General features: G+C 37.6%; 1 protein-coding gene across 13 annotated transcripts in view; it reads right to left on the reverse strand.

Moving 5' to 3' along the window:
• The window catches only part of ANKS1B (ankyrin repeat and sterile alpha motif domain containing 1B), a 1,163,098-nt gene that overhangs the window by 436,373 nt on the left and 710,435 nt on the right, over nt 1–16,290 (reverse strand). For 11 of the 13 annotated variants that reach the window (XM_027775658.1, XM_027775657.1, XM_027775654.1 and 8 more), the window contains exon 15: nt 13,340–13,446. In XM_027775658.1, coding sequence (XP_027631459.1) covers nt 13,340–13,446 — 107 coding nt within the window. Of the gene's footprint in view, nt 1–13,339; nt 13,914–16,290 lie in introns of those variants that run through there. The other 2 variants (XM_027775661.1, XM_014591719.2) reach the window with 2 other exon arrangements.

Here is a 16,290-nt window from a genome sequence, read left to right on the forward strand (position 1 = left end):
AAAGAAAAGAAAAGAAAAGAAAAGAAAAGAGAAAAGGAAAGAAAAGAAAAGGAAAGGAAAGAAGACTGAATTGGTATGAATGATCTTTTGCTTGATTTGTTTTAATAGTCAGGGATTTTTAGAGTAGATCTTTACCAGCCTGGATGTTACTATTTACTTGTTTTGGGCTAGGAGATCACTGCCTGAGTTTTATGTTATATAAGCCTTGTGAATGCTAAATGTTTAACTCTCTTTCTACGATTGTTCCTTTCTGATAAAAGAATGCATTATGTTATTCCTATCAAATAAATTTAAGATACTTTTGTTTCTAAGCTTCGAATTCCAGTATCTCCTTCAAAACTCTGGAAGGACAAGCCTAATTCTTTTTGCCAGCTATCTAAATAGACTTTGGCTTATAAATTCAAGATGTTCCATAACACCTTGGATATGAATCCTAATCATCTTTTCTCAGTCTGAGAGAAGATAAAAGTATCTGTGGACTCAGGGGCAGAAATCAATGGCCTGATATTTGAAGCCTTGTTTAATCTTTCATTTTATTTTTCTCTCTTCCTAATATGCTTCTATAATTCATAAGTAGAGTCTTAAAGGCTCTTGTTTCTCAGTACCATTTTAGATCATAGACTCTTAAACAAACGAATAATTTCCAATGCCTAGCATGTGCCAGAGACACACAGACTAGCTTAAGTAGCCTGGATGAAGTCATGGAGGTACGTAAGGTGTTGTTTCTATGTTTCTACAGCCTGGGTTTTCCTGTGTATAAACATTTGTAGTCATTCATAATGACAACTCATTACATTTTTAGAAAGCATTATACTGAAGGGCAAATCATGTCTTCCATGAACACTGCTATTGTTTGATGGCAGCGTTTCCTGTACACATGAAAGACTCCCATGCAGAAGGTCTCATGGTCTAAGGACAACTTGACCTGGAGGTTCATCTGTATTTTTGTAACCCAGTACATGTTGATAAGCTTTCCTTATTACAGTCTGCTTAATCTCTGCATCAGGCAAACATTTATTTCCTCCTCACCTCTTTTCTCGGTACTCCTTTGAGTCATCCTCCCAAGATCAAAAGTGCGTATGCTACTTCTGTTTTTCAGCTCACTTAGATATGTTGCCCCAGCAACTACTAATGAAAACTTTTGCCTTTGGACTCAGATTGACCTGAGTTTGAATATTGAGAGATTTGCAATGGATATGTAGCCTTGCTGTAACTAAGTTCGTCATTTGTAAAACTGAAATAATAGCATATAATTTGTAACATTGGCTGTGGAGGTAAATATAATGTTTGTAAAAAACAAAAACAAAAAAAACAAAAAAACTATGTGCCTGGGGTCAGCAGGTGGTGTGGTGATAAGGTGCGGGGTATTCCCACACAGCCGACCATGGTTTGAGTCTCAGACTTGGTGGCTTACTTTCTCACTTTCTGTCTCACTCTCTTTGTGTCTCTTGCAGGTCCAAGTAAAATAAATGAATGAGTAAATAAAATTAAATAATTTTTAAAAATATGTACTTAATCCTTTATAAATAATATATTATTAAATTGGTTATATTTTCCTTCCTTCTATAAAATATTACTTTCTGATCATCTATTTCTTTGGGGTTTTTCTACCAGATATTTATCAACTATAAGGATGCCAAACAAATAAGAACTTTTGTTTAAATGTGATTTATTTAGAAGCCAATAGAAGCTGCAAAGTAAAGTGGAAAGACAAAAGAATTTAAAGTTCTCTGTTTAAGAAAAAAACATAAAATAAAAAAAGGAAAAGAGTAGGACTGGAGAGGTAAGTTCTTAGTTCTGGCTTTGTGCGTTCTCATATGCACTAGCAGTGTTTACGCATATATGAAAACTGTAAGTTATCATAAAGATTGCTTTACCATTGATAAAAGAGTAATATCAGATTCTTCAGACATTTAAAATCTCAAAAAGGGGGACATTTGGATCCAGTGACAGATACCATAGAGGGAAGACAATGTGAAAACACAGGGAGAAGATGGCCATCTACAAGCCAAAGAGACAGGCCAAGAACAGATCCGTTCTTTATAGCCTTCAGAAGAACCAACCCTGCTGACATGTTGTTCTTGGACTTCTAGCCTCCAGAACTATGAGACAATAATTTCTATTGTTTAAGCCACCCAGCTTGTGTTACTTTTAATAGCAGATATAGCAAACTAATACAAGGACTTACTATGTGCAAGTGATTAGGCTACTGAGAAAATAGCCCTGAACAAGGCACAGCTCTCTCTCTCAGGGGAAGGGATTATATAAGGAAGCAGATAATTTAGCCCCAAGTGAAAAGCCTGCTCCAGTTGAGTTGTGTATGGGGTGACCGGAAGCTAGCAAAGGGTAGTTGAACAATACCAAATAATTTCCTTAACGCTCCCCAGAAGGGATTTCTGAGCCAGGCTTTTGAAGTAAAAGTTACCCAGGCTAAGAATGAGTGAAGAAAAACAAAACAAACAAACAAAAAAATCCCAAGTTTACATCCAACTGATTTTTGACAAAGGGCACAAGTGAATCCAGTAGAGAAAATAAAATCTCTTCAGAAAACAGTGCTGGAAAAACTGGGTATCCAACTACAGAAAAATGAAACTGGACCCTTATTTCTCACCATTAACAAAAATCAACTCAAAATGGATTAAAGATCCAAACATAAAACCTCAAACTATAAAACTACTGGTGGAAAACACAGGGGAAACTCTTAGATAGTTGGCAAGACTTTTTAAATAAGACTCCCAAAGCACAGGCAATAATCTTGAAAATAGACAAGTGGGATTACATCAGGTTAAAAAGCTTCTGCACAGTGAAAGAAACTATAATTAGAGTGAAGAGACAAATCTCAGAATGAGATGCCAGAATATGTTTGCAAACTATGCCTCAGATAAGAGACTGATAACCAGAATATACAGGGAACTCAAGCAGTTTACCAAAGAAAAGAAAAAAAAAAAAGAAAAAAGAAAAGAAAAGAAAATTCAGTTAAAAGATGGGCCAAATCAAGGAGAAAAATAGAAGGCAAGACATTTATGGGACATAGAAATAGATGATTATCTGTTCATGGTAACATGTATAGTACCTTCAGCTGGATTAGTGTGAAGTGTATTCATGTTGGGTAAATTAACAAACTGTAGTGATGTATAGTGATTGAATGTATAAAAGAAATTAATAAAAAAATTAAATTAAAAAATTAAAGCTGGACCAATGAGCTGAAAAGGCAACTGTCCAAGGAATATATATGAACAATCAAAAAGCATGTGAAAAAATGCTCAACATCTCTTATCCTAAGAGAGATACAAATCAAAACCACAATGAGATAGTACCTCACCCTTTGGTCAGAATGGCCATGATTAAAAAAAAATTAATAAAGAATGATAAGTGCCGATGGAACTACAGTAAAAAGGGAACTCTCCTACACTGTTGGAGGGAATGTAATTTAGTTCAGCCACTGTGGAGAACAATATAGAGGGTCCTCAAAAACCTGCAAATAGAACTACCATATAATCCAGTAATTCCACTCCTGAGTATCTACTCAAAGGATACACTCAATTGGAAAAACACTTGTACGACCATGTTTATTGCAGTTGTCTTCACAATTGCTAAGACTTGGAATCACCCAAATGTTCATGAACAGATGAATGGATTGAAAAAGTGTGGCACATATACACTATGGAATACTACTCAGTCAAAGAACAAGGAGACCCTGGCATTTGATAGAAAGTGGAAGAATATAGAACATTTAATGCTGAGTGAAACAAACCAGATTATGAAAGAGGAGCTTTGCATGTTCCCATTTAATACATACCAAATATCTGCACTCTCTGACAAAAACTGCATGATTGGAAGGTATAAAGGCATGGAGGACAACTACAGATACTAGAGGCAATGTGGGAGGAGTGTGGACAGTGAGGGGGGTGGGAGGAAGAGAATCAGGAGAAAAAAAGGAAAATCCAAATATTTAACAGACATAGAAGTGTAAAATTATGTGTTAAAGCAATATCTTTGACTGGACTAACATGAAGTGTATTCATGCTGTGAAGTTTCCTTTTGTATGCTGCAAAGATGTACAGTAATTAAATGTAAATAAACCAAGATTTTAAAAAATGAGTGAAAGAATGGAGTGTTCAGCAGAAAGCAGTGTATAACGTGCTGTATGTGCACAGATGTGAATTTTTGAGCATATGTAACACAACTGTAGGACTATAAATAATCCCAAATGGCCAGAGCAGAGGATGAGTGGAAAATGAAGCTAGAGAGGTAAGTAAGGTCCAGATCAGTAGGAGAAGGCTACACCAGGGCCTTGTGGAATGGGGAAAAGGCTAGGTTAGGAGGGAAATCATCAAGAAAAGTGAAGTGAGGCAATGAGGGTTCTGGTCTGGTTAAGGAGGAGGTCCTTTCTGAGAAATAGTGGAATGAAAGCACGGAAGTAAGGACCAGGTGTATGGTGAGTTAGGAGTACTTTGAAGGTAGGGCCAATGTCCTGTTTGGTGCCAATATAACAGTGGCTCAGGAAAACTTTGCTGGATAAATAAAGGGGGGAGTGATGAAACTAGGTGGTTTTACTAAATTGAGAAGGGACTTCTAGATCAGAGAGGTTTTGATTTTGAAATCCAGGCTCAAGCGGCAATTAAAAAAATCTTGCTTAGTCTCATTCTCTTCATTTATCAATATGGGGATACTATTACTTAGATACGAATTTATGGTAGGAATTACACGGGATAATTATAATGAAACTGCACAGACCTTTAAAATTCCATTTGACCAGTATGTATTGAGAAGCTATTATACGTCAGTCACTGTGCTAGGTTTTAAGAACACACAGATAAATAAATTCCAGTCTCTGCCTTTAAGAAACTCACTTTCTAGGATGGAAAGCAGACACTGGGCAGATCAAACTGCCGTGCAGTGTATGGAGGACTAGCAGAGGGCTAAGAACAGGGTGCCGTGGGTCCACAGGGCAGGCACCGTTATGCCACTCAGATGACAGGCTGACCTTAAGGAGTAATTCGTAAAGAGAATGATGTTTAGGCTGATTCATGAACAATAATACACTATTAGATGAAGAAGTAAGGAAAAGGAAGTTTAAACAGGACAAACTTTCTTTGTAGCCATGTTTTTCTAGTTTCTTTGCCTGTGTAGTTCCCTTGTTGAAAATATGGTCCAGCTCTACTTGGTTAGAGCAAAAATATTTTCCCTAGCTCTTTTCAGGTTCCTGAAGGCTGGATTTTGCTCTGAATATCCTAAGCTAGCGGCTGGGTTCTCTACACTGATCAGGCCTTCAGGAGCCCTTCTTGTAGCCATGGGCCTGAGTCTCACTTTCTCCTGCCTTCCTTCTTCTCTTCCTGGCCTTCCTCTGTATTTTCTTTCTTCACCCTCCTTTCATTCAACAGTTTCTGTGCCTACATGTGTATGCTATACCCAGAGACACAGAAGACCAAAGCATACTTCTGACTCTTGAGGAATTCAAAATCAAAAGCAAAGGCAGCAAAGGATGGCACATTCACCAAAATCTGCTTGTTTCTATAAATAAAGTTTTATTGAAAAACAGCCACTCCCATTCATTTATGTATTGGCTGTGACTGTCCCCATGCTACAACAGCTGAGTTGAATGTTGCAAAGGGAACATGTGGCTTGCAAAGCCTAAAATATTTACCATCTGGCCCTTTATAGAAAAAGTCTGCCAACCCCTGTTACAGTGTTTAAATATGGCAAAGGTGGTGGCGGTAGACAAACATGGAAATAGGTAATAGAACCCTGTAAGATAAGTTTTAAGGAAGGGTACTACAGAAGAAAAGTTCCTAATCCATACTTGGGAGGGCCTGAAAAAAAGTGACAGCTAAAAGAAGTGACAACTGGGTTAAGACCGAAAAGATAAAAAGGAGTTAAGAGGGAAAGGGAAATCACTTTTGTCAGAGAGAGTAGCATGTATAAAAGGCAGGCAGTAAAAGAAAAGTGTCAAGTTCCCTCCTGCAAAGACAGGAAATGGTAAGTGACAAGGCTGGAAAGCAAGTTGGGGTCTGGTCATAAAGAACCCTAAATGTGAGAGTCATATTAAGGATTTTAGACACATAATCTTCCATAGCGAACTGAGCACCTTCCAGGGTTTTAGGCAGCATAGTGCTAGGGTGAAAGAGCCCTTTAGGAAGATTGATCTGGCTGTAGTAAAAGTTAACATCTTTTGTGCATTTACTCCATCCAAGTCTGTGCTGAACTCTGCATGCAAACACGCATATGAAAATGGCTATTGAGTAGCTGGACAGCAATGGAAACCAGGTAGAAACAGGTGAAGCACAGAGGATGTTTTGGAATCCATTGGAACCAATGGTCTGCCCAGGGAATGGGAGGGTAGGGCACATCCATATTTAGAGGTGTAAGGAAGATGAAGAGAATAGGAGTGTTGAGAAGGGCCAGAACAATGTCACGAAACCCAAGTGGGGGTTAAATAGCAATAAGGGCAGGAGAGTGAAAATCAAGTGTTGTAAAGAGGGCATAGAGAAATGAAGCAAGAAAAGAAAGGAGAGTGAAGATTTGGTAAGAAGTAGATCATAATTCTAAAACAATTTTAGCAGATCAGTGTGGAAGCAGGTTAAATTATAGGGGAAAAGGAGGAGACCAATAGTGAGAAAGTGAGGATCACTGCAATTGAACACAGGTTTGAAAGATTTGTCCTTTTAAGAGAAACATGACTGTGGCTGGGGTTTCTTAAAATTAGTCTGAAGGGACCAGCAGTTGGCATAAAGGCTATGTCGCTGGACTCCCATGTAGTCAACCACGGTTTGAGTCCCGGACCGAGTGGCTTAAACTCATGCCGGGTGCGTGTGCTTGCGTGCCCAAGATACCGAGAGGAGAATGGAGGAGAAGAGATTGTGGCATGGCCATCCCCCCTGGGAGGCGATTTTTTGCTTTCTGCCTCTCAGTCTCTCTCTGTCTTTCTGGCAAGCACATGCGCCCTATACCAAAAACCTCTCAAAAAAAAAAAATCAATCTGTAATTCAGCAGATTTAGTAAGTTTTCTGATTCATGAAGTAAATTCCTTATCTGAAATATCTGGTCATTTTAAGCAATAGTGGAGATCAAATTATGCAAATATGCTGCATGACTAAATTAAAGGCCAATTCATGTGAGCATTAGTTAGTAATGGGAGTTATATTGCTGCATTATTAGAAAAGAGAAACATGACTGTGGCTGGGGTTTCTTAAAATTAGTCTGAAGGGACCAGCAGTTGGCATAAAGGCTATGTCGCTGGACTCCCATGTAGTCAACCACGGTTTGAGTCCCGGACCGAGTGGCTTAAACTCATGCCGGGTGCGTGTGCTTGCGTGCCCAAGATACCGAGAGGAGAATGGAGGAGAAGAGATTGTGGCATGGCCATCCCCCCTGGGAGGCGATTTTTTGCTTTCTGCCTCTCAGTCTCTCTCTGTCTTTCTGGCAAGCACATGCGCCCTATACCAAAAACCTCTCAAAAAAAAAAAAATCAATCTGTAATTCAGCAGATTTAGTAAGTTTTCTGATTCATGAAGTAAATTCCTTATCTGAAATATCTGGTCATTTTAAGCAATAGTGGAGATCAAATTATGCAAATATGCTGCATGACTAAATTAAAGGCCAATTCATGTGAGCATTAGTTAGTAATGGGAGTTATATTGCTGCATTATTAGAAAATGGGGCAGCATATTTTAATGCCTAAACATTTAATCAGAATAACTTCCAGATGGAAGAAAAGGCTCCCTCCTATTACCAGATTAGAATCAGGATTCATGTTTTTCCTGAAAGTCACTCTTCCGAGATTGTCATTCCTGCACATGCTCTCATTTTCAACATTCTGCTACCCAGGCAATCAGTATCCTTCCAAGACTAATGGGATACAAGAACAATTAATTGCTCTGCCAGGACAAATCTTGTACCCTGTCTTTAAAGAGCTGAAAATATTAAATAACAGCCCCAAAGAACGTTTCTTCTAGATCTCTCATTAGACCTATTTTACAGATGAGTAAACCAAATCGCAGAGAAACAAGACAGTGGGAATGAGAAATCTTACGTTAGCTCTCTTTCACTCCACCATGAGGCTGTTACCTATTATATTTGCAATTAATCTACTGTCCAGATTTTTTTTTAAATGACCCATTTTGATCTTGATTTTAGATATCAACAGATTTCAAATGCCAGTAGTTGATATTTAAAATTAGGCTCCCCCCCCCCACCAAAAACAAAACAAAACAAAACAAAAAAACTGGGTGTGTAACTGCTGGCTTAAATGAATTTAGAAAATTATAACTGTATTTCCAATTTCAGGTCACCCACTCAACTCAGAGCCCAGCCTATTTCAGAAAGAGGAAGGTATAGGGAGTGTGACAGGTATTTTTCTCTTGTCTCTGTAAATGCCAACAACTTCACAAAATTTTCCCAAACAAAATTTGAACAAGAAATCATCATGAGGGTGATTAGTCTTACCCTTAAGGCACATTTTATTTTTCTGCTTCACAATTTTAACTTCTTACTTAGATCACGATTTGCTACTAAGATATTTAAAAGATCATTTTACCAGGTCAACTGCAATTGGTGCCCTTCTTACAGAAAAGTTAAGTAAAAGTGGAAAAGCGATGTAAGTTCATTAACACATAAAATGTACCTCTGCAATGGGGGGAAAGTGTCAGTTAAGTACTTACAAACTCAATCTTGCTCATTTCTTTTGTTGAAATGAATGACTTTTGAGAGCTCTGTGGCTCCACTTCAGTGTCACTTCGACCTTTAGTGAGTTCTTTATCAGTGCTACCCACCCAAATATACAAAAATGCCAATTCATGCAGGACTAAACATACTGCTTTTTATTTCTTACTCTATAAAGGCTGCATTTTGAACATCTTAATCATGGTCAAAGCATCCCAAGTCAACCTAGATGGTGATTGCAAGAAACACCAGAGATGCCAAAAAAAAAAAAAAAGAGTACAATTTAATTATTCTTCCTTTTGGATCAGCATTTACAAATATAACTGTCAGACACTTATCACAGTGAGGTTCTGAGCGAATCCGTCTCTAAATAACATAAACTTCTTAATTCAGTCTTTGGACTAGAAATCTACTATAACATCACCAGTGTTTTGATCTTATCAGTATCTTTATCTTCTCTTACTTTAAACTATGATAAATTAACCTCTTCTTTTACTTTCTGTAAGTTGTTGCTGGGAAAACCATCCTTAGTAAATACATATAATAAACAACGGTGATTAGACAGAAGGACAAAGGGCATGATCCCTGCGATACACTGTGTGTGCAAAAAAAAATTTTTTAAAGCTTCAATAAATGCTTGACTTTGAAAGTTACTTATACGGACTCTTTAAATTCATGTTCTTTAATGGAATATTGATTAAATGAAGAATGTGCATTTTGTATAGCAATCAGACCTAAACTCCTTGGTGGAAAAGAAGTAATGTTGAAACGTAGCTAGTTTTTAAAATAATTATTTATTTTTATTCATCATTAAAAAAATTTTTTTTGGACCAGAGAAAGAGCAAGAAAGAAGGGAAGTGGGAAAACAAGCTGCCAGGTCCAGGACTCAAATCGTGGTTGGCCATGTGGGAGTCTAGCACCTTAACCTACCATGCCACCTGCCAGCCCCCTGTATACTTTCTATATGTTTACAGTAGAACTTCTATGAATGTTTCTTGAGTAAAGTATCTCTTTTCATGAATGTACAGTGATGTTCCAACCAACATTAATTATAGCTTCTTGATGTCTACTGTCTTGTTTTCAAAAGCTAATAAGACCTGTACTACATCATAGTTAATAGGAGTGTGGTGCTTGTTGCTTAGGCAACAGGATGAATAAATGCAGGTCAGAATACGCTTCAAGGAAAACAAAAGCTAGGCTATGATACTGAGTGGAGACTAAACAGGTCTAACAGAGTTTTCATCACCTTAATAAAATCTATTTCTGAAAGTGGGCCCATCACATTAGTGTACTTTAAGTTCATAATTAAATAAATTAGATTACGTAGATCAAGGAATAATTTTTATAAAAGTAGAAATTCATCTTTTATGATACTAGTAACAAATGGTGTTTAACAGCATGTAAAGCACTAATTGATGACACCATTTTTTTGATTTGCTTCATTTTCATAATTAATTTATCTAAGTGATAAGTCAAAGAAAGAGTACAATTTAATTATTCTTCCTTTTGGATCAGCATTTACAAATATAACTGTCAGACACTTATCACAGTGAGGTTCTGAGCGAATCCGTCTCTAAATAACATAAACTTCTTAATTCAGTCTTTGGACTAGAAATCTACTATAACATCACCAGTGTTTTGATCTTATCAGTATCTTTATCTTCTCTTACTTTAAACTATGATAAATTAACCTCTTCTTTTACTTTCTGTAAGTTGTTGCTGGGAAAACCATCCTTAGTAAATACATATAATAAACAACGGTGATTAGACAGAAGGACAAAGGGCATGATCCCTGCGATACACTGTGTGTGCAAAAAAAAATTTTTTAAAGCTTCAATAAATGCTTGACTTTGAAAGTTACTTATACGGACTCTTTAAATTCATGTTCTTTAATGGAATATTGATTAAATGAAGAATGTGCATTTTGTATAGCAATCAGACCTAAACTCCTTGGTGGAAAAGAAGTAATGTTGAAACGTAGCTAGTTTTTAAAATAATTATTTATTTTTATTCATCATTAAAAAAATTTTTTTTGGACCAGAGAAAGAGCAAGAAAGAAGGGAAGTGGGAAAACAAGCTGCCAGGTCCAGGACTCAAATCGTGGTTGGCCATGTGGGAGTCTAGCACCTTAACCTACCATGCCACCTGCCAGCCCCCTGTATACTTTCTATATGTTTACAGTAGAACTTCTATGAATGTTTCTTGAGTAAAGTATCTCTTTTCATGAATGTACAGTGATGTTCCAACCAACATTAATTATAGCTTCTTGATGTCTACTGTCTTGTTTTCAAAAGCTAATAAGACCTGTACTACATCATAGTTAATAGGAGTGTGGTGCTTGTTGCTTAGGCAACAGGATGAATAAATGCAGGTCAGAATACGCTTCAAGGAAAACAAAAGCTAGGCTATGATACTGAGTGGAGACTAAACAGGTCTAACAGAGTTTTCATCACCTTAATAAAATCTATTTCTGAAAGTGGGCCCATCACATTAGTGTACTTTAAGTTCATAATTAAATAAATTAGATTACGTAGATCAAGGAATAATTTTTATAAAAGTAGAAATTCATCTTTTATGATACTAGTAACAAATGGTGTTTAACAGCATGTAAAGCACTAATTGATGACACCATTTTTTTGATTTGCTTCATTTTCATAATTAATTTATCTAAGTGATAAGTCAAAGTTTTTTTTTTTTTTTCCCAATGATTCTGTCTCTAAAGAAAGTATTTGACTGGCTCATCTGAATTAATTTTATTTTCTGCAAAACTATATATAATACTTGGAATTAAGCAAATAAAAATAATAATATATGATTAGATCTCGGTTTTGTCACATACGTCCGGCATTTTTGCCTTCCAGAGACATTCTGTAGGGCTTATACATAATTCATTCATAAATGTTATTTTACAATCTCTCCCCAAATGTTTATTTGAAACCTGTTTGACTGACCTTTCGGCTTGAGGCTTTCAAAAAGGGATTATATTTCCTCATAAGTGTTTAATTCTCAGAGGAAAATTAAGTTGAATTAAAGTATTTCAGAATGGACAAATGATACAGGGAATTCAAAGACTTCACTTCTCATGGGACCAGAATAAACTTGGACAAGGTTTGAGGGGTGGGATTAAGAAAGCACTGCTTAAAATGGAGCTAGGAAGAAAGAATAAAGACAGTGAAATATACGGTAAACACAAATAATGATGAAAAGACTTTCATTTTGTTTGGCATTTCCTCTAATTCTTAGTGCTGTCTGTCTAGTGTCCGAAGTCTGTCCTAATTCTTTTCAGTGTCCTAAGACTTTCACAGCAATTGAAGAACTTTCACTTCTTTTCCTGTTTCAATACCTACAATATCTTGTCTAACAGTGACAGTATTTGATAAACAGAAGAAAAATAACAGTAGCTGTAAATCTCAGTACATTATAAAAAAAGTTGCTCATAAAGGGTTTTATGCATGTAATTACTTAAAGCTCATATGTCTTTCTACATTTATATTCTTTTATTTTTATTATTTAAAGCTCGGGGCATACACATTGCTAGAGAGAGGACAGAAGTTTAACAATTTTAATCACCTTCAAATCTATAATAGTCAAGTCAAGCTTGGAGGAAAATAACCTCAAATGGAAATTAAAAAAGATTCAATGAGGTCTCAGCATTTTATTATCAGTTCTGGTATTAGGAAGCTGCAGGTGTCAGTCCCAACATTTAGTTAGGAACAGCTTTTATATCCAGAAGCCATTTGCATGCTACATGCCTATGTTATGTAGGTCTCTCTAAATTTAGGGATCAGTGCTATGTTTGGTGGGACCTTAAGAACAAGGAAAGGTAATACGGGCTGTGACGTAGCTTAACAAGGGGAACTGATGAGCACTGGGGGAGGCACGGAAATGATGAGGAAGCTGGATTGTCGGTCTGCACACCTCCCTGTCCTCCCTCCTCACCTATATGCATCACGGTGGGAAGTTTGCACACACCAGGTTCAGACTGTGTGCAGACCAGGATTCAGAAGTACATGAATGTACTTAGTCCAACAATCTCTCTTTCTAAATATTGACAGCTAATTGAACGGAGTGTTTGTTTTCCACCTAAAGTAATAAACAATACTTCAGTGCTCTTCAATCAGGACGTGTGAGTAAGTGAATGCTCTCCATAATTGACCATCTGAAGCAGTTGGCTAATGAACTAAAAGTCATCCACGCGATTTAAACTGCTTATTGAACAATTATCCAGGAAAAAAATGATCACGCCATACACATAACAAATTGTCTAATTAATCACTAAATACTCATGCTCAAGTGAAATAATATGTTTTGGGAATCTAGAATTAGCTAACGAATGATATGATCCAACTGGGTAGTCTTAGATGACAGATTTATACAAAATCCCACAAAGCATGACAGGGAGAACACAAGCGTTAATCTCCTTTCATTGCCTATAAATAATACTCTCACCCGTCATTTATGCAACACATATGTATATGGATGCATAAAGATCCCATTTTCAGCAAGTGTCTATACATACACCGTAAGTTCAGTCCTAAGGGCATCCGATTTTCTGATGCAGTTACATATATAAAACTGACCGATTCTGGTGCAAATCAGGCTGCCTCTGAGCCATGTAAGACATATAAGAAGCAAAGACAGACAAAAGGCAGCTCCGTGGACACAGAGAGCGTCTTACCATAAACTGCACATTGTCAAATCCATTAGCCATCAGGTGGTTCTCGTACTGAGGTAGCCCAATGCTTTCCAACCATTGTCCCACTGTTTGGACAGGGCATCTGGGTCCTGTAAGAGGATGAAGAGGGAAGCGTTTAAGCAGGGAGTAGCCGTCCACGGGGTAATAGCGGTAGTCCTGGGCTGAGAGGTGGCATTGCCACATCATGCTCCTGGGAAAGTTGCTATCAAAGGAGCCCGCCAGCTTGACAGATTAATGTTCCCAGCGCGAGAGCAAAGTCAGAAGTAAAACATAGTTTGCCAGGCAGGCTGTGGAGTGTGACTTGTTCCTAGCTCCACATTTCTTACATATTAATCTTTACTACCGACCAGTACGTCATACAGCCCCCAGAACCAGGCAGCAGAAGAAGGCATATCAAGCTGTCAGCTTAGGCTGGTCTGCGGTCTGTGTGATTGTTGGAGTACTCTACAATGAGCAATGCACGGCCGGCAGCCAGAATTCTTTTTATCAAGTACTCCTACACTCATCAGTATGCAGCTCCATGCTCCTTGCTCCCCCTCGCTCGCTCCCCTTCATTACCCAGCCCAGGCTACACCTCGCATTTTCAATAATAGCCATCAGATAAGGCAGATTTTTTTTGTCTGCAAGCTGTAAGCCTGCTGCTGCTGCTGCTTCCTCCTACACACCCATCCAAGCGTCAATCTTGAATGATGAGAGCAGTCAAAACAAATGCAGAAAATAGCAAGATTCCAAAGCAAACCGAAGTGCTTAAATCTGAATTGAATCTTCATACTGGTTATACGTTACAGAGCTATTTGTTGTGGAATTTTACGTTTCAAAAGGAAATGCAAAGCTTGAACTATAGCTTATAACAGAGCTCACTACAGGGTCTCTTTTCCCCTTTCCTTTCTTTCCTTTCCTTTCTTCTTTTTTAAATGCAGCAGCACAGATAAACGTTGCTGATCGAAAGCTTTGTAGTGTTTGGGGAATAATTTTTCTCTTTTTCTTTACCATGCTGTATCAAAATGAACCTCTCTGAGATATTTTTTGCCCTTTGGATTACTGCAAAATACAGAAACTGCATTGTAATCTTGAAGTGAAAATAATTCATTTCTCATTTGCAGGGCTTCTTCTAAACAAAGATATTATTAGGCACAAAAAATCCTTTTCCCTTCTGATATTTATAACCAAATCTACCAGGGTTACAATCCAAAATTAGTTATAAAGGTAACATTAACTGGATAGAATTTTTTAATAAAGAAGTAGCACCGTACTCAAAAATAATTCAAGAATAACAGATGTAAATGTGTGAGTTTTACTGAATGGTAGACAGACTGAGGAATTTATTTAATAATCAAGAGAAACCAGAGATTAATAATAGAATCCACAGGACTGGGTCATCAGAAAGAATAGACTCTTAAGACTGGGAGAGAACTGACAGAGCAGATAGTCCAACCTCCCTCTTAATGTAGAAATCTCTTGCTACAACATTCCTGGAATAATCACATCCAGCTTCTGTCTGAATATTGCCTGTAACAGAGCTCTCGCTACTTATCAACTAGCCTCCATTTATTAGAAAGATATTTTACTTCCTACCTTACTCCTACTCACTGGCTCCAGCTCTGCCTTTGGAATCACAAGAATTGGAAAAATTGCTTCTTCCCTATAAAGTGCTTGAAAAATTAAAGAGAACTCCCTCATCCTTTCAGTATAGTGCCTGGCATGTAGTGAGTGCCCAATAAATATTTATTGAATAAATGAAACAATATTTTTCTTCTTGACCCAAACCTCATTCTTCTCTTTTTAAGGATATTGTCAGCCTCCCTGGCACACAGACTTGAAACCTCAAAACATCACGTATCTCTTGTTTTCACTGCTGACATCAGCCTCCAAGTCCTGGCCAACCCTGAGCACAGTGCCATCCATTTCCTGGATTCCATTTTCTGTCTGATGCGTATGGAACTGTCACCTATGTTAATTTCACTCTCTTAGTTCAGGACCATCTGGCCCAACGCAACAATGGCTTCCATACTGGGTGTCCTACCTCTGATATTTTTAATGTATATTTTATACATGGTATCAGAATAACCTCTCTAAGGCACAGTTTTGATCACTACTCCCTGTTTCAAAATTCTTCTATGGTTTCACATGGTAGGCTTCAAAATAAACTTTCAATTCCTTTGATGACGTTTTGGGGTCTTCATGATTGAGGACCAATCATCTAACGTTATTTCTCCCTTTCCAATGCTTAGGCCAGGTGGGATTACTTCGGAGTCTCTACAAGCAGCCTGTAATGTACTGATTGGTTTTATTATGTTCCCACACTTCCACCCATTTGCTGACTTTGGATCAAATGTCATTTCCTCTATGAAACCTCTTTTAATCCTCATTCACAGGAATAAATCTGTTTCTTCTCTTTCTTAAATGGGATTTCCAGACCCCCTATTATAACAAACTTTTTTTGTTTTACATCATTATTTGTATACGAGACTTATTTCTTTCTTTCTTTCTTTTTTTTTTTTTTTTTTTGAGAGGTTTTCGCTATAGGGGGCATGTGCTCGCCAGACAGAGAGAGACAGAGAGACAGAAAGCGAGAAATCATCCCCCAGGGGGGATGGTCACGCCGCAATCCCTTCTTCTCCATTCTCCTCTCGGGATCTTGGGCACGCACGCACACGCGCCCGGCATGAGTTTTAAGCCACTGGGTCCGGGATGCAAACCGCGGTCGACTACGTGGGAGTCCAGTGATATAGCCATTACGCTAACTCCTGGTTCCTGAGACTTATTTCTTGAAAGCAAAAAATACGCCTTGCTAATAACTTGCACACAAAGGATTCAATATGTACTTGCCAAACAAAATTATGTAATTTCATTATCCAAACTACCTAACAGTCTTCTATCTTCAGGTTAGAAAGAATTTATTTTTGGGGTCAGCAGGTGGCATAGTAGTTAAG

Source organism: Tupaia chinensis, unplaced genomic scaffold, assembly GCF_000334495.1.
Source record: "Tupaia chinensis unplaced genomic scaffold, TupChi_1.0 Scaffold000054_1, whole genome shotgun sequence".
In the NCBI taxonomy this organism is placed as follows: Eukaryota; Metazoa; Chordata; class Mammalia; order Scandentia; family Tupaiidae; genus Tupaia; species Tupaia belangeri.